The sequence below is a fragment of the Cebidichthys violaceus genome, unplaced genomic scaffold, assembly GCF_023349555.1.
Source record: "Cebidichthys violaceus isolate CVI_PGR_0920_01 unplaced genomic scaffold, fCebVio1.0.p SCAF_5, whole genome shotgun sequence".
In the NCBI taxonomy this organism is placed as follows: Eukaryota; Metazoa; Chordata; class Actinopteri; order Perciformes; family Stichaeidae; genus Cebidichthys; species Cebidichthys violaceus.
The window spans coordinates 11,630,925-11,655,020 of record NW_027176705.1 but is presented as its reverse complement, the minus strand read 5'-3'; the positions used below and the strand labels follow the sequence as shown (position 1 = coordinate 11,655,020).

Below are 24,096 nucleotides of genomic sequence, written 5' to 3'. Positions count from 1 at the left end.
TTTTAACATGGAGGATATTTGTGTGTAATTTTAGGGTAACCATTGTTGCTCTGTCAAGAAAAATAAATGCATGCCAGAATTCCTGGAATATAAAAAATGTATTTAACTCGATTTGGGAATATTGTGTCTCTTTCTAAAACTATCAAAACTTTGACACTGGACACGACTTTTTAAACTTTTAAAGTGAGGTAAATCTTCTGATGTGTTTCTTTTTGCAGGGTGAGACAACTGACCACAGTGGATTTAGGATATGAGCTTTAAAGTGTTTTCCCGACTGATCCTCTTTTGAGCCCAGGCAGGAAGACAATCCAGTTAGTTTTGTTTCTTTCTCAGAGAGGCAAAGAACTAGCTGGATCTCACTAGTGACCCCTTTTAGAAACGGTCAATTCTCAGATTAAGACTCTTCAAACTTTATCTTTCATCGCTGACATTAGCCAGACTTCCATTAGTTGTTGTAGATGAGACCGATTTGCTAAATACACAAAGGACCGTGCATGTAAAAGGACATTGTTTTGAAATCTTTGTCGGGCACCATGGGAAGTATTGAAGAAAGCTTAAAAAACACATCCCAGGATACCAATCAGACAACGCTAGAGGGATCGGTGCAGATGCTTTTGTTCCAGCAGGGCTGAGGTGAGGGTGACAGGAACAATGAGGCAGCTGTTCCTCTTCACTGATAGCTTACTTAGGTAGAACGCTCCTCTGTGTATACTAACAGAGAAATCGGTATCTATAAATGTATTGTGCTATCTGAGTGTGCCCATGTAAATACGGTGCTTGTACGTATGTTACAGACAATAAGGTGTGGATGAAACTGGGGATGTCTTATTCTCACAGATGTTTCAGGTAATAAGATCACATAACACCAACAGCTTTCCTACTGTATGTGTGCTCCAATGAGCAAATATGAATTGCATATTTATTTAGTGCAGGTGTGCAGGTCGGCCCTCATACTTGCTCATGCGTTGGCCCTCCTTGAAGACTGTGTAGCATTTGCCCTACAACTCCAAGTCCAAAGCTGTGCCAGCTGTGCCAGCTGTGCTTTTTGAACTGACTCTACAGCGATCCCGAGTGCTGTAGGAACCACATTCGTTGAAGCGGTGTCTTCAGACTCTCAGTGTAGTTTATGCACCGTTTCCAGGGTAGCTTAGCTTAGTTGCTGACACCAAGTCGTCAAAGGAGCTACAGCTGTGTATTTTTCTTTCTGGGCACATCCCGGCTTTACTGAATCTGATCTGCTCTTTGGCTGTAAAATCTGCATTACGCCTCTTTGTATTCTTCAAAGAGCTTTTTTTGGTCTGACAGGTTTCTGTTTACACCAGAGATTCCCGATAAGCACAGGATCAACACACGCATGTTAACATTCAAATTAACAACCAAGCTGCATTATGATTTTATTCTTTGTGTATTTACTTACTTAAAGTACTTACTTAGGCACTTCAGCCCAATGAACTAAGACGTATATAAAGTTGAGACAAATATATAGCTATACATTATAGACTAACACTGTCTCAGATATACTTCACTTCTGCAGACTCTTGAGTGTGAGCTTGCTCAGTTCAGTCTCTCCCTTTCTCTTCCTTCCCTCAAGCTGTTTGTTGAGACAGTGACCTTCAGCTGGAAATAGACACTCTGAAATGTTGGTGTCATTCTTGACAGGCAAAATCCTGATAGATCATATTAGCCTTATCTTTGAGAAGGGCACTGAAAAGCACTCCAATCGCACCGTGATGCAGGAAATGCTTTGTCAAGTTAGACTTCCTCCCTTTATGCTTTTAAGTGACTGCTGGTTGGAGAGTGTAGTCAAAGGGTTCCTTTTGATTTGCATTATTCAATGAATGAAGTATCATCATCATCATCATGCATTTAACTGTACTTTGTGATAAAATTAGAAAATGATCAGATGACCGATCAGCTGTAAACATATATGGCCCTTGGTTGCTCTTATTGCAGCATCAAAGTTCTAGTTTTTGACGAAGTAGCAGCTTCTTAGGTCGCGCTGCCTCATTTTGATTTAACTCCCAGTTTGTTGTGCTTCTCTTCCCACCATTGCACCATGTGTGCCTTGCAGGGAATGGCATACTGAATGAACAGGCTAAATGTATTTCAAGGTCAATAGAATAGCAACCTGATGTACTTCTCTTCTTTCCAATTTTTGCCAAAAAATAGTGGCCAAAATATTGTCATCATTATTATTGTTTCTTTTACAGAAGAAAGTGATTGTTAGAGTGAGTAGAGGGAATGATATTTCTCTCTCTCTCTCTCTCTCTCTCTCTCTCTCTCTCTCTCTCTCTCTCTCTCTCTCTCTTTCACACACCCTACAAACTACGTGGAACATAAACAGCTCATTTCCAGATAACAAACGTACATAGACACACAACCTCGCAATGAAGCACGAAACATTTATCCCGTGAAGATGACAACAGCGTACGAGCCAACACTGCAGATGCAGCGATGCTGAAAGTAAAAAAAATTGCAATCATGGCCAAGAAATTGCAAATGGGATGTTGGTGAGGTAGCGAGTCCTCTCACTCTTGTATGGTGATTTATGTTGACCATTTGTCATTATCAGTAGATCCTTGTATCCTGTTTAAATCGTGTCCAGCTATTATGCTTGCTCATCTATCTTCTCTCCATGCTTGTGAGGCGACCTGAGCAGCGAGGCCCCGTCGTTTTATAAACAGAGCTGTGTTGTCAAAATCATGCCATTTGGTGACTTATTACGAGACTTGTGACCGTTAAACAATACATACTGTATAGATTTGTCGGTGCATACAAATAGAGTTCGGGGATGAAGCAGCGGACAGAATGAAGACGATGAAAACAAAGGTTAGATTCAGAGTCTGGTACAGTGGCCTGTTTGTGCTGCGGAACACAAAGAAAGCTTTCCACCGGGCCTTGTTTGGATTTGCAATATTTAACCGACGAACCTGCAATGAATGAATACATTAAGAGCTGCGGGCCTGAGGTGTCCTCTGTGGGATGATACATTATCTAGAAAGAGACATTTACTGTCCAGACGGCTTGGGCTGGTTGACCAGTCAGAGCTGGAGCAGGAGTCGGAGCAGAAACAGGGCAGGGGAGATGCCCGAGGCGGGATGGGGACCTGCTGCTGCAGTTGCCTGCCCCTATGCCAGGGGACTGACTCGGCTGATCATGAAACAGAGGTGGTTGCTGATCTGGAGCCCTCCAGTTTGGAGGAGGAGAGGGAGATTGAGACAAGGTAATGCTGGTTTAACTTTTGTCTTTTGCTTTGTGTAAAAGAAATGTGTTCACACACAAACGCTGCAACAATCTATCTGTAACATGCTGTGATAATGTGCAGCAGAGGTAAATGGAAACGGCATGCAACAAAAATCTAATTACACAGGAAAAACTCAACTTTTTCTCTTTTTTTTGTATCACCCTTTTCATATTGTTAAAGAAGGAAGCTCTGCACCTGAGTAAATTCAGCTGCCCGTCTGGAGTAAAGAAAGAGTTTGTATCCCCTCCCTCTGATTGAATTCAGATGACAGATCTTTCTGCCGCATTCTGTCAGAGCCTGAGTGTGACTTGAGCCACTGCAGAGAGAAGCAGGTCCCACACTGTTCTCATCTCGCCAGATGTGTGTGAAAAGAAGTGATTAGTGAGCAGCCACAAAGGTGGAAGATGAATGTCGTGTAAAAAGAGAACGCCTTTCTAGAGAGCTTATCTCAGACCGAACAACCTTCATGAATTACTGATTTTTATTTTGTAAAAAGGATTTTTTGATGTAAACATGATGTACAATAAAATATATAGTTTAAATGTGAGAAGCTCACATCACCAGAACATCTTTTACAAAATAGTGTAATGCCATTGATTTTCAGCAAGCATAGAACATTTGCATTTAGATAGAAACAGCTAAGATTCAGTGAACGTATCCATTCGTATCCAGTCAAGCCAATCAAGTTAAGATACTGCATGCAAAGTGTTTCACTTAGTTCTACAGTCAAAACTGTCACATACATGCTACACATCTATGAAACTTCTCATATCTCAATTATTGTTTTATAGTATAATGGCAGTTATCAATGTATTTTTTTATATTTGCAATGGATCCAATGAATAGATTTTTGTGAGAAAGGTGTCGCTCGTAGTAACAAACCAACACAGAATATCACATCTTCTCCTCAGCTCTAAAGGCAGAGAGACAACTTAGTTAGTTGGACAACTTAGTTAGCAACTAGTTGGTGAACATACTGAGCCGCTAAAGAGAAGAGTATTTCGCTCAGGTTTTGGTGGAGAGCTATGAATAGAGTGAATATTGGACTTAAATTCACCGGAATGCCAGAAACACGGCTCTAAAGGACTGCTAATGTTTTTCCGCGTCTGCTTGAATTTCTAGATAGGCAACTGTTTGCTGACAAGGTCAGTACAACAACTTTATACGCTGATAAAATTGTCAATATGGATTTGTTTTCCAGCTTGTTCCGCTGACCTAAATTACCTGCTTGTCTAATTATTACCAGACGCGACAGTATTGTCTTCACCTTGTGAGTTTGTGTGTGTGTTTGCGTGTCATCATGGCAAAATGTGGCCCTGGAGAGAAACACCTGCTGTAGAAGGAACTACCACAGAAGCGTTTTTGAGTGCTTCGCCAGATGTTTATTTCTATCTGTCTGTGGACAGATTTTGTCACTGTGGTGGCATCGCAGCTGTGCAAGATGCAGTCAGGAAACTCGGCAGATGTGTAGTGGAGATCATAAGGAAGGCTGATTTCTAAGATGGGTGGGGTCCGAGCAAAGGCGTCGGAAGTACTTGGTGGCTCTGAACCGATTTTGGTGTAAAGATGGTCTTTACAATTAGAATATGACATATTGGCGTCAACACTGCATTGTTTACATGCACACAAAAAAATAGATTATTGCAGGAACTCACAGGAAGTCTGAGAACAATTAGATATACAAGATGACCTTTAACCTAACTGAATCTTCTGAGTGCCTAACGGTCTTGTTTGAAGAGGAATTGGTACCATGTCTTGATTGAAAATGAAATATTCTTGGGACCAATATACAAATTGCAAGTTCTCCGATGTACTCACATGTTTTTCACTTTGAAGATCTGTACAGATTTGTCTGCTTAATCTGACATGTATTTACTGATCATAGGATTTGTAGTGATTAAGGTGCGTTGCAGTGTTTTACTCCATACATATTACTTCAGTTATATTATCTGAAGTCTGAATAACCTAACACTTCAATAAGCTTATGTTCAGCAGCAGATTGAGTGCATGCACTCTGAAAAATGTTTCTCATTGTGGATTACTTGATTGAAAATTGCTGTTCCCATTACTGGGATATTGAGTGTGAAAAAGATAAATGAAAAGGCCCGTCTAGCCAATGCTACAGAGAGCAGATCTGGAGGTTCGGGCAATTTCACCCACTGCAGCATTTATTGAACACATTGACCACACAGCTGTGTGAGTTCTCACAAAGCAGTCCAATTTAATTTGCTGTAGTGCAGAGATGCAAGGCTAATTATTTATTCATGGTCTGATTGATTCTCCTTCTTACTTTTCTAAATCTTCTTTGGGATCTGATGGTTTAAGATACATTTGATTAGTCTTCACCTCCAACCATCCATCATCTGCTATTTGTTGAGTGAGATGAGGCTTGGATGAGCAGCAAAGATGGAGATGATTTTGATAGATTTTTTCAAAGTTTTCAAATCACTGTAAGTACTGTTTGACTCAGTGATGATGCATGCCCTTATCTGTCAGTGAGACCGGGAGTATGTGCATGTGTTTCTGTAGGGAGCCACTAGATAATGCTGTTGAGTCTTTGTCTGTTTGACAGTTTGATGCAGTTTTACATTTGTCTCTGTTTTATTTCATCTACTATTAAAACAGGCCTTTCTTATTGTGCAAGCTTGTGTCTGCTTCTTGTTGAAAATAAACTATATTCAAGTTTAAATCTATAACTGAGTTTAACTCTTGATTGGTCATATGATGGGAGGATTTATTTAGTCCCTTGTCCTGTATCTGACTGTGTTGGGAGGGAGGGGTCGTCACAATACTTACTTGACAATATTCCCTGCATCTCTGAGTGATTTTGGATGTCACTACATGTGATTTACACAAATTGCTGGATTGATGGCTTTCTGATTTGCTAACACAACAGACTGGGGTTATTATCATAGCTTCATTTTGTTATACAACAGCCAGGAAACAGTGGAAGCAGGTGATTTTGAGGTATGAATGCTGACCTGGCTGCCCATCATACACATTGACTCAAACCACCCTTGTCTGGCCCTCTGCTCTTATCTATATGTCTGTCTGTGGATTATTGAGCCGGCCACTCAGCTATAGTCTGCCCTCCGTCCTCTCTCCCTGACTGATGGGGATGTGATCTGATAAAGAGGACTCGGGGTGAGACTGAAGGTTCTGGTTGCAATCAGAGACCAAGGTCAGCACTTTACATTGACTGGACAACACAGTCCGGTTCCTCTTCCTCTTCTTTTTCTTCTTCTGAGGGGTTGAACAATGGAGTGTTATCATTTTATTCTTCCCTGGAGAGGCTAAGTAGAGCTATGTACTGTAAGTTGTGGCAGTGTAACTGAGTGATCCAGGGTAGAGGGAGAGAGAGAGAGAGAGAGAGAGAGGGCTGAAACAGCAGTTATCCTCCTATCTGCACTCTTTGTGCCTGTTCTAGCACACCCACCTAGCATTGTGCACACAAGTTACCACAGGCTCAGCTAGCATACGTTAAGAGAACAGAAAGGCTCACTCCTTATTGGTCGTCTTCAAGGTCAGGACAGTTTTGACTTGGACTTACTGCTCTCCACATCTGATCCCTAACTGGTGAGTAGCAATGTAGAGTCATGTGAGATTGAGTGGACTCCGTATCAGACTCATACTGGGAGCATGCCATAGAGTAAGACAAGGAGGATTCATCTATTCTACATTTATATGTATTTCTATATTTCAATCACTTTCTATTCAGAATATCTCTTCATTTCAGTTGTGGTCATACGGTTTATTTAGGGTTATGCTATTGGTTGCGGGCAATGGTGGAAGAAGTAGAGAGATATTTTACTGCAGTAAAGTCAAAGACCTGCATTCACAATATTATATAAGTAAAAGTAGGTGAGTGTTATTAGCAAAAATAAACATGAAGTACTCATTGTGACCTCTTCCCTCTCCTTGTTATAGTATTTTATACATGTAATTGGATTATTACTGCATTATTATTGTACTGTATGGGTAGTTCAATCAATAACAATGCATCACACTTCATAAACTGAGCACATTTCATTGGTACAACCTAAATCTGCAAGGTAACTACAGAATATCTGTCCAATAAATGTGATGGAGTAAAAAAGTAAACTATTCCCTCTGAAATGTGTAGAAGTAAGTGAAGTGTGAGTAACTTGTAAATTGTAATTGTGTACAGTACTTGTGTATATGTGCTTGTTACTTTCCCCCACTGACTGAGGGTAGGTGTTGGTTATTATTTGTCGTAATCATGCTTAGATCATTCTTTTAGTATTGCAAAACATTCCCCTTTAGGTCTTTTTAATGTAATAACTTACATTATGGTTTCTTTCAAACCCTTATTTCATTAGACAATTAGTAACGATGTGCATCTCTTCTCACTGCAGACCCTTTGGATGCATTGTTTTCCAGTCTATGGCTGTTTTACTTTTGATTGGTGTGCAATTTGCAGTTTTTCCATGCAGTGAATCTAGCGTACTGGTATCATCTCCACAGCGGTGAAGTGGTCTTTACCTGCTAACGAGATGTGAAGCAGGGTGTAGATGGGTGAGAAAGAGCACCAGAGGGTGAAACTAAGGGGATAAGGGCAACAGCAGCTGGATGCATTTACCTGCATGTTAGTGTGTGTAGGCAGGCTAGTCAGTCTAATCTGTGAAATGACTTCCTGAGTCCTCGCTGGTGCAGAAAACATTTTTCACCTGTCTCTATTAGCTGATAGAAAGCATTTGCAGCATGGCGTAGTCATCAGTCTCTTCGGCTGTTAGGCCATTGCCAAGTCTTCACTTCCATTTCTCATGCCATGAATTATACCTCCCCGACTCACGCTCTGCCTCCTTTATCTGATCTGGCTGTTGTTACAGCATTTCCTGTTCAAGCCACTGACAGTAGTCCTGTGTAGTAAAATTAGTTGAGAAGTTGCTGTTGTTAATGACACTCATGGGGGCATACCATCCTTAATTTCCCGTTTGTACAAAATTGTACCAAAAGAACATTTCTTGCTGCAAAGAGCAGAAGGTAGTATATACTTTATGCAGTTATCTATTGTACACACTTTCTCTCACTCACTTTTACTCAATCACTCCCTCATCTCTTTCTCTTTTTTCCTTACTCGACTATTGTAATTGCTCCTTCTCCCTCCTCATTCCTCTCTTCTTGCTCGCTGTGCATGCTGTGTATTTCCTGCCTGACTGCAGAGGGAATGGAGCAGAGAGGGCGTCCAGCTCAGACAAATGCTCTGACGGCAGCGCTCCGCTGAGGAACGCATATATTAGAAGAGAGCGGAGGAGAGGTGAGGAGAGAAAGAGCAGCACTACAGGGAGGGAATGTGAGCGAAGAGAATATGATTATACGGGTTATGGCTAATGCTTTGTGCCTGTGGTTTTACTTTGTGCTCTGGGGGCCTCTTACATGTGTTGATGAGGTTGGCTCTCTTTAATAATACCCGTCACATGCCTAATGCTCTCGGAGACAGGGGACAGTTCAGTGATTACGCGTATTTCTAGCTCCACCTCAGCAGCCCAACACAGGAGAAGCGGGAAAGAGGAGATTTTGAATGAATCGACGCCACGGTGCACAGCAGAAGACGTCAGCAACAGCAGCACTACCAGCTGAGAGGAGTACACACACACACACACACACACACACACACACACACACACACACACACACACACACACACACACACACAGGCACCACTGAGAGGAGCAGAGCAGAGCGCAGCAAATCACAGACCTGCAGCTAACATGTTGGGCCAACCAGGACAGGCAACCTTACACGTCCCTTACAAGAGGCAGCCAGTGTATTGTGCGACTCACAGGTGTGTATCCCGGCCCATCTGCCACCACATATGTGGGATTGTATTGCTACGCAGCGACTCAGGAGGCGCGTCTGCTAAGGCTTTCCGGCAGCCGCAGGAGAGAAAGTGCTTTGGGATTGCATGCCGTTAAGTGTTTGTACAAAGTGCATTTGCAGGCGGGAGAATTCACATGCATGCTGAACAGTGTCTGTCTATTGTGTCTGTTTTGCCTTTTGGATTGCCTTCAGGGAGTGCATATATCAATGTGTGCTAATGGTGCAGTCTCTCCAGGAATGAGAGGGCAGAGAGGGAGAAAGGGAGAGAGAGAGATGCTCTCTGCAGTGCCTCATGATCACAGGTCACTGACCGCTGTGTTGATGTCAGCGGAACTGTGATCTCTCAGGCTGATTATGATGCTCTTCTATATACATGGTTAATGTGTGATGTCTCTATAGGTTAGACCGTAGTGGAGGTTTGATGCAGTCCTCCCCACCTCTAAGTGAGCCAGAGATACACTTCTCAAAGGAATGCACTTGTTTACATGGGTTTGCTTCTCAATCCTTAGCACATCTGCTCTTAGGGCCCAGCCCACACACAGACTCACACAGATATACTGTATATATACAGACTTACACATGCAATGTCACATCTGCTGCATTCTGTACTTTTCCATGCTCTGGTGGCTCTCCTTTTGCTGACATCGTATGTTGTTTACATCGTTGATTGAAGAAACACCACGTGAGCTCTCTAGTCACAGTGTTTCACCTATCAGCCTCAAAGTGAACTGAACATGTATGCAGCTGTAAATGTCCTGCTGCACATTAACAGTTTTAAATCTGTCAGTACAACTTTGGTCAGATATCCAGGAATATAAAGGGAAAACATTTGATTGATTCTGTCTATTTTAATGGGCTGTGACATGGTGTCGATGACATGGATCCATGCACAAGATATCAAGCTTATTATCGTTCTGTCTGGATGTCAGCCACAGCGATAAGGTTACTCAGCCTATTTATCATTCCTGCATGTGCTCCCTCATCGGTCAGCCCTCCTGCTGTGTTCTCAGCTACAGAGGCAGTGGGGCTGTAAACACCAGACGGCAAAATTTCACCTCCAGCACGAGCTGCTGATAATAGAAGTTGACGGTTTGGGTCAGCGTTGAATCAATATTATTTTCATTGCAGGATGTATAGCTACATTTCAAACCTATAGCTAATTTTAAACTAACATCAATGAGCCTCTTGTGGGTTTGTCCAGTCTTGAGTGGTGGTCTGTTTTCAATGAGTCAAGTAATGGTCGTCTTCAGCTGGGTCTGGTTCTCCTCAGGGCGTTGGATAACATCTGACTTTTTGTTTTGTTCCCCAAGTCAGTTCCAGTAATGTAGAGTACAGCCCAGTCACACCCAGCCCATCCTTCTCTTTTCATCCCTTGGCCAAAGGGTGAAATGTGGCCAAAAGACACAGCGCTTCATTTGTATGCTTAGCTGATACAGAGGTCATATTTTTTGTTAAGTGCGGCTTTAGCTGGACCACTTCAGCCTGACAAATGACACACCTAAAATTGGTGCAGGGGACAGAATGCCCATGGATAGAGAGGAGGCAGTAGAAAGGAGGGGACCTCTCCTGAACCACACACAATCTGCACATTTCCATGGAGACTTGATGCTTCTAAGAATAGACTTAATGATGACATCTAACAGAAAGTTGTGGTATTTGAAAAGGGAGTGTATTCTCTGTATTAAGACCGTGACCATTTAAGTTTCCCAGAATGTGATTTCCATGAGCCTCTGTGAGTGGGATAGAAATTCTGGGAAAGAGACTGCTAAAAATGGTGGTAAAATCTCGATTCTGCTGGCCAGTTTTAGCTTTTGAGCTGTGCATCAGATGTGGACTACCTTCCTGCACTGATGCCTGACTTAATAAGCTTCGTAAGTCTCTACAAGCTCTCCACACACTCTCAGGACACAGAGATCTAAAAATAGCCCCTAAATTTAGTTACCCTCTGCCAGCCAAGTGGAACCTCACCTAATTCATTTAATCCATCGTATTAATTTCCTTGGTAAAATGATAATGTGATAGCCTGCATGCTTAAGCAATCAAGAGGGACAGATGGGAATGGGCCAAAACCATATTATTAAATCAGTTTTCATATTTTTTTGTAACACTGTGTACTATGTGAAAATAACCCTTATTTAATGTCTAATCATACAATGTGGTGATCAGGTATTTAATGCCACTTCTGTATTGAAAAATAGTGCTCTTGTGATCTAAGTAGGGAAATACCAGAGAATGACAATTTAGAGGGAACATATTGTGAGAGAAACTTAGCTTTTGTGTACAGAATGTTTATGCAGAACAGATGGGGCGACACTGCTATTATGCATAATATAACAAGACAGTAACACCAGAAAAAAATGAACAGTTTGCATCCTAGTAGATGTCTTGTGTTTCTTTTTGAGGCGACTGGGGTTTTTGTGTTTGGTGCCCCCATGTTGTTCATTGCCACAGAGCATTGCAGTCGTGGAGGAGCTGTGTTGTCTTAGCCCTGTGTGTCACTGTAATCTAACTCCCCAGTGGGAGTGTGCTCAGTGGCTGCGTTTGCTCTGCGGCGTGTGTGTCTGCTCAGATTCTGTAATGAGAACTGCGGGAGAGAAGTCCCTTCAAGCCTGGAGCTAGTCAGGACACAGTTAGCTCACAGCAGAGAACAGATATCACACACACACACACACACACACACACACACACACACCTGCACACACAAAGAGCTGACTCAGCCGGCATGTCCTGCAAAGAGGGCTTTTGAGTGGAGGAGAAGTTGTTTGCCAATCTTGATGAGAAGTCAGAAACGTCTTTGTTTTTTCTCCACTGGTATCATGGTATAGATATACTGTACACACTGAAGCAAACACTGCTGTAAAAGACAAGTCTGCTGCAGTAAAGTGTGCTGCGCTTTACAAGCTAGGGCACCCTCAGGGCCAAGATTCTCTGCAGCAAAATTTTAACAGGACTAATCACATTTCTCCCCGACAGTACCTTCTGTATTTTTGCTTCATTTTCACGACTTAATCATTTACCACTGTACCAAATCCCAAAGAGTAAGGTAATGTAATCAAGGGTCTGAACAATAGATATGTCTCGTTTTTTCCCCTAGTATGCTTTAGTGAGCATTTTTCAGCTGTTTGATAATTTGATACATTCCTCCACCGTCATCTGTCTGAATGTAGCTGCTCAATGCTAAAACAAGTCTTTGGTTTTTCATATATGTGTGTGTGTGTGTGTGTGTGTGTGTGTGTGTGTGTGTGTGTGTGTGTGTGTGGCGGACAAGTGTTTGGGTGTAGAAGAAGGCTATTTAGAGTTTGGATGACATAATGATGCCTCCGACATGACTGTGAGGGATTTAGCCATGTTTCACAGCATGAGGGTTAGCTGAATCCGATTGTTAGAGGATCCAGTGGCTGTTTATCTGCCCCTCTGCTTTTGGACAAAAGCACTGGCAAGTGACATGGATTTCATATATTGGTATTAGAAAACAAGGATTACCCTGGTTCAGATAATGTAATCCTTTAGGACACAATATAATTCAACTATGCCTGTCCTGTTTTGTTTCTCTACATTATAAAGAGCATAAGTGGCAATATCATGCAGACTCTGCATCTTAACATTGGGTTGCACATCTCGTATTTATTACGATCTTAATTTGTTACACAATATTAACATGACATTATATTTAAAGAAGAGATGGATGAAAACAGTTGTGCTCGAGGTTATTGGACTTAATTACGCTGCCAGCTCTTAAAGAGGTGTTTTCCCAGGAGCATGTTAATGATGTGCAAAATTGCAAATATTGAACCACCCAGAACAACAGAATGAGCTGCTGTGCCGTGTTCATCTGTGTGCTCGCCCTCATTAGACAATTTACCTCTCTGCCTATTTTTGCCTTGCTTTTCTGTTACAATTTGATTTTTTTTTTTTTTTGTGATGTTTGATTTATTTTTGATGTTGCAGGATTATGGGGTTTAGAGATTCAAACAGATAATCTGACCATGAACATATGCAATTTGTGTGTGTGTGTGTGTGTGTGTGTGTGTGTGTGTGTGTGTGTGTGTGTGTGTGTGTGTGTGTGTGTGTGTGTGTGTGTGCGTGCTCAAGGGAATGTGTATGTAGTATGACAGATTGCCAGACTTTGGCTGAATCAGACAGAGTCATGTTGCGGATCATTCATTCATCTGGTTCCGTAAAACCTCCGGGAGCAGACAGCTCTTCAGAGCTTGAGGAGAAAGGAAAATGCTTGGAGTAAGTCTCGCTAATGATAACTACTGCTGCATGGGGCTTGCATTGAGAACCTGCAGGTAGGTCATCTTTGTTTTGGTACACTATTATGGGTTGTGTCTGTTTGTGATTGATAGGACTGCATTTTGAAGGTGCACTTGGCTAGGTATTGATGCTGACAGCTTGGTCTGCTGCACAATGCTTAGATCTTAGATGGAGTGAGGGCCCCTGTCTTGGTCTGCTCTTTTGTAAAAGCGCTTTTATTATTATGAAATGCTGACTATAAGTTTCTTCACTTTTGTTTTGCAACCCGACATACTTAGCTTTTGTACATTTTACAGAGAAAGCCGTCATCTCCGACTGACATCTGTGCTGCAGAATTCAGGACAAGCTGGTTCATCATGCATGATCTTGAAGCTCTAGACAGCAGCATAAGTAGACACGTCACATCTATGTACACATGCACCTTGTAGGAAGATGGCCAAGAGGCTGTGCAGTGATCCACCATCTCCCTGCAGAATCTGTTTTATCACAGGGAGGATGCTGTGGACAGTGTTCTTTGTATGAATATCAAATAATGAATGCAGTTACGTGGAAGTCTGATAAAGAGCCTGTCTCCCAGAATCCTCACCTGTCTCCTGGCCTGTCTCCTGGCCTGTCTCCTCTCCTCTGCTGATTTTGCATTGGCACTCATCAGAGAAATGGTAGAGAAACATATTTAATCGGATCGGATGAGCAGAAAAGTCTGCTCTATAAATGTGCACAAGTGCATGTGTATGTGTTTGAATATCAAATAATCTCCCTCCGCTGTAAGATGGTGAGTGGCCGTCCAATGATTGGCCATGAGTAGATAGGGACATCTAGGGTGATGAAGAAAGGTTAGGACTGCTGTACTTCACCACTACATTGATGAGAACACAGCGTACCACTGCTATTTCTGACCATCAGGTTCAGTTTTAAATGCTACAGTTTGTTTAAACTAGTTGATGTGCATTTTAATGGCTACATTTCAAAATTAGAAATGGTGCAAATATAGCATTCTCATAAAACACAATCTTTTCTTCCTTTTTCGTTATAAACCACTTTTTCGTGTCCACCATAACATCTTCCAGTGAATGCTTGATGCCTGATACGTTACAGTGCTCTGCTGCTCTTGAATGGTGTGGTGTTTGGTTGGTATTATTCATAAGTTACCCAGCTTGTGGATGAGGACAATGATGTTGAATGGAAGGGGAGAAGACCCAGAATCTCTTCATCTTCTCCGATTCTTTTTTTTGTTGAACCTCAAGCACCCGAGTAGTCTTCATTTTTATTCTGCTGACAGTGCGATTATCATTTAGCTAGTTAAGCCTCCTACACATGGGTGGAGCTCCCTGAAGGGATTCGAGGGTGAGACGGTCAAATTCAAATGAATTACTACTTAAATCTCTTTCTTGGGGATGTTAATAAACGTTTAATCACTTACCACCATTTCTCACTGCAAGAATGGTCTTCATTGGTACGTTTTATTAGAAATAGACTGTTTTTTAGACCTTTGGTGATATTGTTTCCTTCTTTCTGACAGTGTTTTACTTTTTTACTTCCTACATTAGGTTTTGGTGTGCCAGTGTAAAGTAATGTCTCGAGGTGGGTTTGTGTTGTTATGCTACCTATGGCAGCACACCATTCACTCAGGTCTTTCCTGCCTGGAGTTGCAGATTCCAAGCCCTCCGCCTATCTCCTCCCGGAGATTTTCAGCTTTAACGTTCCCCCGCACTTCACATCCCCTTCTGTCCTACATTGCAAGTGATTAGCTGTGTTTGGCTTCATGGTGTAGGTCGGACTTTGTATTTAGCTGCTGAGATACTGTATGCAAAACTGAAGCAGATGTTCCAGCTCTTTAGCCACAGGCAAACGTGTGCAGTCTCAGGATGCAAAAGTTTGATCTACTTTTCCAGTTTAGATGTGATACTTGATATTGTGATATGTGATCCCAATGTCTACAGCAGTTTAGACCTTATTAGACTGGCAAATGAAGACTGTGCTTCAGAGAAACTGAATGGCTTATCATATCACACATCCCAATTACGTTTTGGTAATCTTCCACAATGCAGATGCAGTGGAATGAGCTAGAATGTCTTCCTGGCTGCCTGCCCATCGTTCCATCATGTCAGTAAGAGAAGAGCTGTGTCAGCGTGGGAAAGGCAAGGCAACAAATAATTTAGGTTTGAGACGGAACGTAATTACATGCATTTGATTACATTCATTCGAATTAGGAGCCATTGCTGATCTTCCAGTCTGCTGTGCTGGCTGGCAGTTGCTTTTCATGCTTCATTCCAGTCAGGTTCCCTCACTGTGTGTTTCTATTTGCAAGATTGTGTCAGTCAGTACTGACTACATTTACCTGACCTGGAATCATCTTGGACCCAGACCTCAATCTGCTTTTCCTGTATCGACTGCCAGGTCGGCTGGCTTGCATATCATATAGCTACAGAGCAGCTTTGCCATAAATGTCTCGGGGGTGTGTGCTACTTCTCCTGGTTCCTCCTCTCTTTTTTTCCTCTATCATCTCCCGTCTACCATAGCATGGTCTTTGCTGTCAAATCCAATTTGCAACCTCATATTTTAAGTAAGTGGGGCCCGTCAGATATCACTGCTTGTGAGAGTGAGTTGGTGTAATGACATTAAAAGCACAAATATGCTTAGTTCAGCTCGGCATATTTGCTGGAAATGTGCTACCAGAGTAAATACGCTTTTAAACTGATGAATGACGCGTGCTTTAGGTGGGATTTTGGATACTCGATGGTCAACTGCCTACAGTGTAACATGACGTGTGGTGTCAGACAGGAGAGACATGATAATAGGTGAGACATTTAAGATTCTGCATAATACACCATTCAAACTTGATTCTTGACTTTTTTGTGTGTGTTTCCATTTTTGTTTTATTTTTATAGACTAAAAATGTTGCTATTTTTCTTTGGGCCACATTGTTCCTATAATTGCAGAAGAAGAAGAAGAAGAAGAAGAAAAAAAACTGCTGTGACAAAGTATAAATGAGTACTGCAGTGTGGAGAGTAACGGGACAGGCAGCTGTTGGTGTTGTCCTGCTGAGTGCTGATGCGTTGTTTTCACTTTGTGGCCGTGCACACTGATGACCTACCTTTACTTGATCTTGCACGGCCGATTTCCTCAGTGTCAGTCAGTTACGTCTCGTTCATAGCACCCGCGGAGCCTCTGGAGGCGGGAGGTCAACCGCACCATGTCACTTCTCTTTAACCTGTGATTTCCCAAAGCAAGTGGTTCATGTTGTCATGTCATCTGAGATTGGCTCAGACCTCTGATGATAAAGCTCGACTCAGTGCAGAGGAGTCTGAATGTTTGTGTGTCCGTCAGTGAATTGAAGCAAAGTGCCTTTGAGCCTCCGCTATTGATGTGCTGATCACAGTGGGGGAAAGACTGTAGCGTGAGAGAAAAAGAGTCATCGACTGTTCTAATTTCATTTGTTTTAGAGTTGGCTAGGGAAAGACTTGAATAGTTTGATTCATGCCATGATGTCAGCTTATCACACTAATTAGACATTTTCAGATGGTGTGTTTATCATAAAACAATTGTTATCAGTAGATGAGCTCCACTGATAACATCCATGTGCAAGTTAGGGCTACAGATGAGATTAATAGCATCCTCTGATGGTCTTTGCAGTCTTTCATCTCTTTTGCACTGTCAGGTATGTGATGCTTTTGCTGATTGTGTGTTTTTGACTTGCTAAGAGATCATTTGCTTTGCAAAACTTTCTCTCCCGCAGCTTTTCTGTGTCCCAGAAGAGATTTGCCAAGCTAGATGAAATGTCAGAACTTTCAGACCAACTAAGCTGCTCTGATGTTTAGAATTACACAAGGCAAGATATTTATGTGGAAAGTTTCATTAGATTAATTCAAGATGCAGCGGTGCAATAGAGAAGAGTGTCTCACCCCCCTTACTGAGGACGTTTCGTTTTTTTCAATTTGTCCGGTGTGTATACTTTCACTATGTGTTAAAGAGGTTCACAAACTCTGCCTTCTATTGAGTTTCATGATGTTGGTCTCTTCTCTTCTTTGTCTCGCTTTCATGTGAGCTTCCCGTCTGCTAAAATTGGATTTAACACAATGTTATGAAGCATTATTAACTGCCACAATTTACTTTTTGAAGCCCACAGAGAAGCTGCTGCAGATGCGTGGTTTTTCAAAACTGTAGTAATGCAAACCAGTGAGGCTATTTTTAGGATTACCTAATTCTAATTTCAATTAAGATTGGAAAGGTATCAAACATTCCTTTTTTTCCCACTCAGACATTTGCACCCTTCAGATTATAACAATCCTTGTTAACACAAATGAAAAGATGAAATAAAGATGACTCCCGGTTGCCCTGGGTCATCATTATTCAGTGAGTATGGTGCAGGATAAATCTGTGGTAATAAATATTGACCTAAAGCTGCAGGGCCCCGTCATCGATTTATACTCCAGAGTAATGCTCGCACCAGAAAACTTCCTAACTTTTTTCTTTGTCGCAGCGTATCCCTGTACCTATTGATCCCTCAGATAAGTGCTTTTGAAAGTAATTTTATTGTCATGGTTGGAGGCTTTATAAAACCACAATTTCTTTGATGAATTACTTCAAATCACCATTTATAAATATTTATCAGTCAGCCAAATTTGTGCCAATGGAGCAAGGGAAGTGCTGAGGCACTGTCCTGCTGGGATCCATCCCTGGCTAAGAGCCTTTTCTCTCTCTCTGCAGGCAGTCGCTGGGACAATTTCAGGTTGTAACAAGTTTATAACAGTGAGACCAAGCGCAAACCTTCCTGTGTAAAAGATATTAATAAGGGTTTTGGGCTCTTTGTGAAGCCTTTGTTTGTACACTGGAGTTAAGCCTCCAACATTCCTTTTTGCTGTTGACTTAGAGTTTGAAAAATGTAATTCCCAACTGAGCAGGCATGAAATGAGATGGAACTGATGAGCAGCACCTGTTTTTGGCAACAAACCAAGAAATCAACATGTTGATGAAAACTTCTGACATATTAAATGTTCTTTCTTTATATTCAGTATACAGGACTGTGACCATTAAATAATTATTGAAGTTTTAGTGGTTGATTACAATCAGTTAATTCATTTCAACATTAAAAACAGTTTATATCATGAAATGTCAGTGAATTTGCCAATTAATAACTTCAGAACATTCTCACTCAGAGCAGCGGTTTTAGTTTCTGTGCATCCTGATTCTGTATTATTGGTCCAACGCAGGCCTTTCTTGCATTCACTGCAATGAAATTAGCGGTTGCCTTGCTTATGTTTTGGAACGGCATGGCCTAAAGGACCATTGTGACTACAATGAAATGTGCTGTGTCAGAACTGTGTGCGTGTTGAATGTTAATGAGGTGACAGCTCTTTCAATTTCTGCCAAACCCTCTCTCTCTCTGACAGAGGTTCAGACTCTGGCAAGTCCTTGCACCTGTTTCTGCTCTCCATCGGGCCTGCTTGAGCCTGCCTGTGCCACTCTGTGCCCAGTGCTGCTCGAGTGGTTTGCTGGACGGCTACAGACTCCATAAAAGCAGCGCTTCTACCAGGCTTTTCCTGTTTCATTGATGCTGTACATGCATGGGTAGAGAGGCATATCTGTTCTCCAGTAGTAATCACTGTGTCGTACTGTCAACTCGGCTTAGAATTTCTGCAGTTGTAAACAGTGAAGATGATGATGATAATAGTAGTCAATGAGTGCAATGACAGGGAAAAGCCAGTCAGTCTGTGTGAAATGTGTTTGGTTGGTTTCCTTCATTTCCATACTGAGTGACAGTGGAGTCTCCCAATAACTCCCTGGAGAGACTGCCTGTATAATTCTACACAAATGTCAGCTGGACAAGGCTGCTGCAGTGCTCTGCTATGAAACTGATAAAGGTCAGTCAACATGTGCGAATCCTGCTGCAGAATGCTTATCTCCTTAATGGCTCCCTGTGTCTGGATATTGAGCGCAAACCGCTGTTATTAAGGCTTAATTAATTCTGCCTGCCAGAGCTGGGAGGCGACAGGGTGTTACTGAAGCTCCATGATATCTCTCTCTCTGTGTCGATGTAATGTCCTGTCACACATGGGTGGGGTGTCGTACACACAGGAGTGACTGTCATTACAGAGTTCAGGAGTGGTTCATGGCACCTCATTTAACCTCTCATGTGTTGCAGTCCTTTGATTTGCTTTTTTCTTATTCTTTGGAATAAGCATATTATCTGAGTGTTAACAGCTTGCTGATATTAATGATACATCCGTTACAGCTAATTGAATTGTTCTGGATATTAAGTCAGCAGCCCAACTAAAATAATTGATTTCCGTTGCATGTTCTCTGGTGATTAGAAGAATTGCGTGTTTATTTATGTTTTAGTTCACTTGTAGCCAAATGTAAAGCCAAATGTAGTTTACTATATGACATTTATTTCACCACAACTCTTAAATACGGTTGGAGAGGATGGAAGAGCTGTTTTGATGTCATGTTAATGGAAACTTGTACATAAGAAATCTGACAGATTAAATGTTCTTTCTGTATATTCAGTACACAGGAGTGTGATCATGAAACGTTTTAGTGGTTGATTACAATCAGTTAATTCATTTCAACATTAAACAGTAATTTGTTACTTTTTATCTGACTTTTTTATGCTACTGTGAGTTGAATATAAATTTGATTCCTCCTTCTTGAGTTTCCAGACACCACAGTGATGCTGTGATGCTTATTACGAAGGCTCCATGGGGGGAGTCAAGAGGCTCTTCTGGCCCTTGTTCACAGCGCTGGAAATTATCATTTGCCATAAGAGCGCCTGTTTCCGTGCTTCCCGGTGGGCTGGAACTTGCTGAATTGTCTATCAAATTGTGTGAATGTAGTTAGACAGATGTCGTTGAATTAAACTGCTTATAAATTGAATATCTGTGGGAAAGGAATAAAACGCAAGCTAGGGCCAAAACAGCAAACTGCTGCTTTTTTAGCTCCCCAATCCTTGGTTGTCTGTCAGATTCAATGTTTACCACAAGCCTACAGTATGTTGGTACCAGCTGCTTCTCTGGGCAGCATTCCTCAGGATTAGTTTCAATTCCCTTTAAGCACAGGTCAAAGGTCAATGTCACTGTTAAACCAGTGCTTCAAAAAGTAGACCTTGAGGTGCCCTTGATGGGGCCTATCTGTTTCATGAGTTTCAATATATATTCTGGATTGGTTTACATACTCAACTAATTCGTATTGTAGAGTGTAGAGGATGACTTTGCCTGTCTAAGGAGGTAGGTTATCATACGAATAGGGAAAAATCTAAATTACCAACACGACAACTTGTCATTACTGAAGTTGCAATGCTGCCACTCAGAGGATACCAGCGGTACACCTGTGGGACAAACACTAACCAATATCCATCTGAACTTGTGCGACTTCATTGGTGTAGGAAGTTTGACAGTCGTACCAAGAGCCTTATCACAAGTCTACATTATTGACTGATATACAGTATGTCCACTTCAACAGCAGCTATAACTTACTGTTTCCTTTAAAGAGATGATCTTTAGCTAATTTCATTCTAAAGAGGAACTAACAGATGGAGAGAGGGAAGTAGAAATAGGGAGGAGGATCTGATAAGCAACAGAGGTGTACCCCTGTAGGGAGGGAGTTAGAGCTCTACCATCCACCCAGCAAGTGTGGGGGGGGGACACACTCTCAGACAGCACGCTTGAGCAGGAGAAAGCGGAGATAAAGAGCTCCCCCTCCTGCTCTCATCCTGCTGGCTCCACTTTACTCTGCTCTTTGCGGATGCCAGCTGCTACGAGAGTACCCTCTCTGCATCTTCCTCTTGTCCTGATAATGCCGAGAGGATTTCCAAGACCTGCAGCACCACAGCGAGTCTAGCAGCTGATTCACGCTGATTCACTCTCACAGCAGGCGAGGCTGTCTCCACTGTGTGCGTGTTACAGCAGAGCATAGTAAGTAGCGAACAGTGGGTACAGTTTGGGGAGCTTTCTTTTTCACCGCTGGGGCTTTTTTTTTTTTTTTTTTGGAAGAGTGGTGTAAATAGATACAGGAGTTGAGACTGTAAGTGGATGGTGTGATCCCTGTCTTTGATGTGTGTTGTGGTGCAGCTCGGAGCCTTAGTGTGTTTTTATTGGTGTGAGGAAGAGAGATAGAGGTTTTCAAACCACAGAGCTTTGCCCCTTGTGCCCCTGCTGCCAAGACTTAGCCTGTGTGGTAGAGAGAGAGAGAGAGAGAGAGAGAGAGAGAGAGAGAGAGAGAGAGAGAGAGAGAGAGAGAGAGAGAGCTTTTATGATTTGAGCTGCAATGCTACTGTTTCTACACATTTCTTGGCTAAAGCTTTGGCTGAAATCAAATCTCGGGTTACTCTCTATTCAGAGTTAAGTGTCCCAACGACATCAAACTCAACTCAGTTTATAGAAAATCCCTAATTAGCTGCTGGTCTGTGAGGATAAAGGTTGGTCACAAAACTCGTATTTGGAATTGACTTACTTCCGCCTCTTTTCTCAGCTAGAGTTGAACTCACTCTTGTTTACTTTGTGGTAACACCTCTACTGTACATGTAATCACTGCTACATGGAGAAAAACCCTCCTGAGCCTCTCTGCAAGTAGAAATACCAGTCATTCTTTCTCATCTTTATCTGGCATGGTGGAAGCAGAAACTCTATTTGACCTCATGGTTATTGTTTTGGACCCCTGTAACATGCTGGTGGTGTGAAGCTGTGCCTGTTTATAGAATATTAGAATATATAGAACATTTCCCTGAACCTGAGTCTAACATAGAACTTTTCTCAGGATAAGTACTGTTCACAAAATACAAAATATGTCTCCTGAGAGGTAAATATGTAGGCCTGCTGAATTATTGATAATTATGATTATGCTACCAATGAACACATATTTACAGAAAAAAAGAAAATTTGTATTATTCTGTTTATGCTTACATTCTTAAGATGTTTTTGATAAAGATAAACTGAGTTGTTGGGATCTAAATCATCTTTTAAAAAGAAGCAGAGATGACTGCGAGATAATTTGGTTTACATTGATTAATGTAACCACAATATATGTAGAGCCCCTACACAGAATCGTATTTCTGACATTAGATTCAAGCAACTTCAACGAAGCTGTTTCCCCGGTACTTAATCTAGAAGGCAGTGTGCTACAGCTCCTCTGCAGCAGGAGTTCATCTTCTCCTTTGGGACAATATTGTCACAAGGGTAGATGGAAGCTGGTTTTCTGCAAAACAAACAGACCCACTGTGCTGCAGTGTTTGAACACCAACTGGGGATGCTGCGAATTCTGTGACAAATAGTTCGGAAGTAATGCGGCTAAAACAAAAGCCTCAAAGAATGCAGATTCCTAATTAACAGGGGACCCTGGTGCAGAGTGTGTCCCCAGTGCAGCGCAGCAAATTATGAGTTGTTACCAGGAACAAGCCTGGCCAAGTGTGTGTGTGTGTGTGTGTGTGTGTGTGTGTGTGTGTGTGTGTGTGTGTGTGTGTGTGTGTGCGTGCGTGCGTGCATGTATATGTGGTCTACATGAATGTATGATAGTTTGCTATCATGATGATATGATGTTATGTTGCTTGTGTGTGCTGAACCACTCAGCATCATTCCTGTTCCACCCTCTGAACTTTTCTGAAATGTCAACTCATAAATCTTTGCACCCTGCCCAGTTTGTCTCCCCTCCCTTTGCTGCATGGTGATGCAGCAAGGCACCACTTTCTGTTTGTATCAACCGGCGCCTTCATAGTGCTGAAGTTTTGCTGCTGTCCTTCAGAGGATTCACCCCTTACTGCTGGATGTATAGTAATCTATTGACCCGTGGCTCACTTTATGTTTGGATAGTGTGAACATGTTTAACTCTGCTATGTCTTTATCTGTACCCATGTATATGTTTATGAAAAGCAGCACATGGATTTAGCCTCGGCACAGAAGCAGTATTTACTCATGGTTTTATTGCACGCTTGTGCACAGTATTTCTCAGCTTCTGTTGAAGAATATGTGTTATGTTTTTCTCTGCTGTAATAGATTGTGCATGATGGTGATGGGAGAAGCTAAAACAAATGTAAATACAACACTAACAAACGCCAGGCTTGAAAGCATAATAATGCAGTTCAGTACATTATCTCACACCGTCATTCTCCCCAGTTTTTCAGCCAGTTTGAATGGGACACAGACATCAGCATATACATTTATATCTGTTGTTTTCATACAAACAACACTATCTACACCTGAATAGAAGAAGTACACAGGTCTTTGTATAATATCAGACTGCATAGGGCTTTAAGCAAATATGATACACTTGGGTATCGCGATGTTATGTCTTATGATACTGTATCAATTTTTAAAAATACTATTGATTTTACATTATTAGTTAACGTGCAAACTGTGGCAGACTGTGGTTCATTTTGTGTTGTGTTTAAACCTCCGACTGCTAAATAACAGTATTGTAATCTATCTTTAGCCATAGAGAATGAAGCCCTCTGTGATATAGTGAATGCAATGGAGGCGTGTCTTTATTTATGCCAGTTTTCCTTAAATTAAATATTAAAAATCATATTGTATCGCCTTGCTTACAGTATTGCAACCCCTGCATCATGATAAGTATCATATTACCAGATGCTTGTCAATACACAGCCCTAATACTCTTCTAAACGCCACATTTTGATATGTGCATACAAAATGAAATTTAAAAAGACTATGACCTAACTAAGGCAGCTAAATAGTCCTGGAGATCCACACCTTATCTACACCTTAAAGGCCTCCGCAGTCATGGGGTTTTCTGTAAATAGTGAGAGA

The 24,096-nt window shown here is 41.8% G+C and overlaps 1 protein-coding gene across 13 annotated transcripts in view; it reads left to right on the top strand.

The window, feature by feature from the left end:
• Positions 1-24,096, top strand: part of plekha7b (pleckstrin homology domain containing, family A member 7b) — a 65,715-nt gene that overhangs the window by 5,258 nt on the left and 36,361 nt on the right. The window contains exon 1 of one of the 13 annotated variants that reach the window (XM_068730461.1): positions 8,467-8,522. The exons of 11 other annotated variants lie outside the window; for them this stretch is intronic. Coding sequence is in view for 1 of the 2 variants with exons in the window: in XM_068730454.1 (XP_068586555.1) it covers positions 8,977-9,050 (74 nt within the window). In the remaining variant the exon portion in view is untranslated. Of the gene's footprint in view, positions 1-8,466; positions 8,523-8,896; positions 9,051-24,096 lie in introns of those variants that run through there. One more of the 13 variants, XM_068730454.1, reaches the window with a different exon arrangement.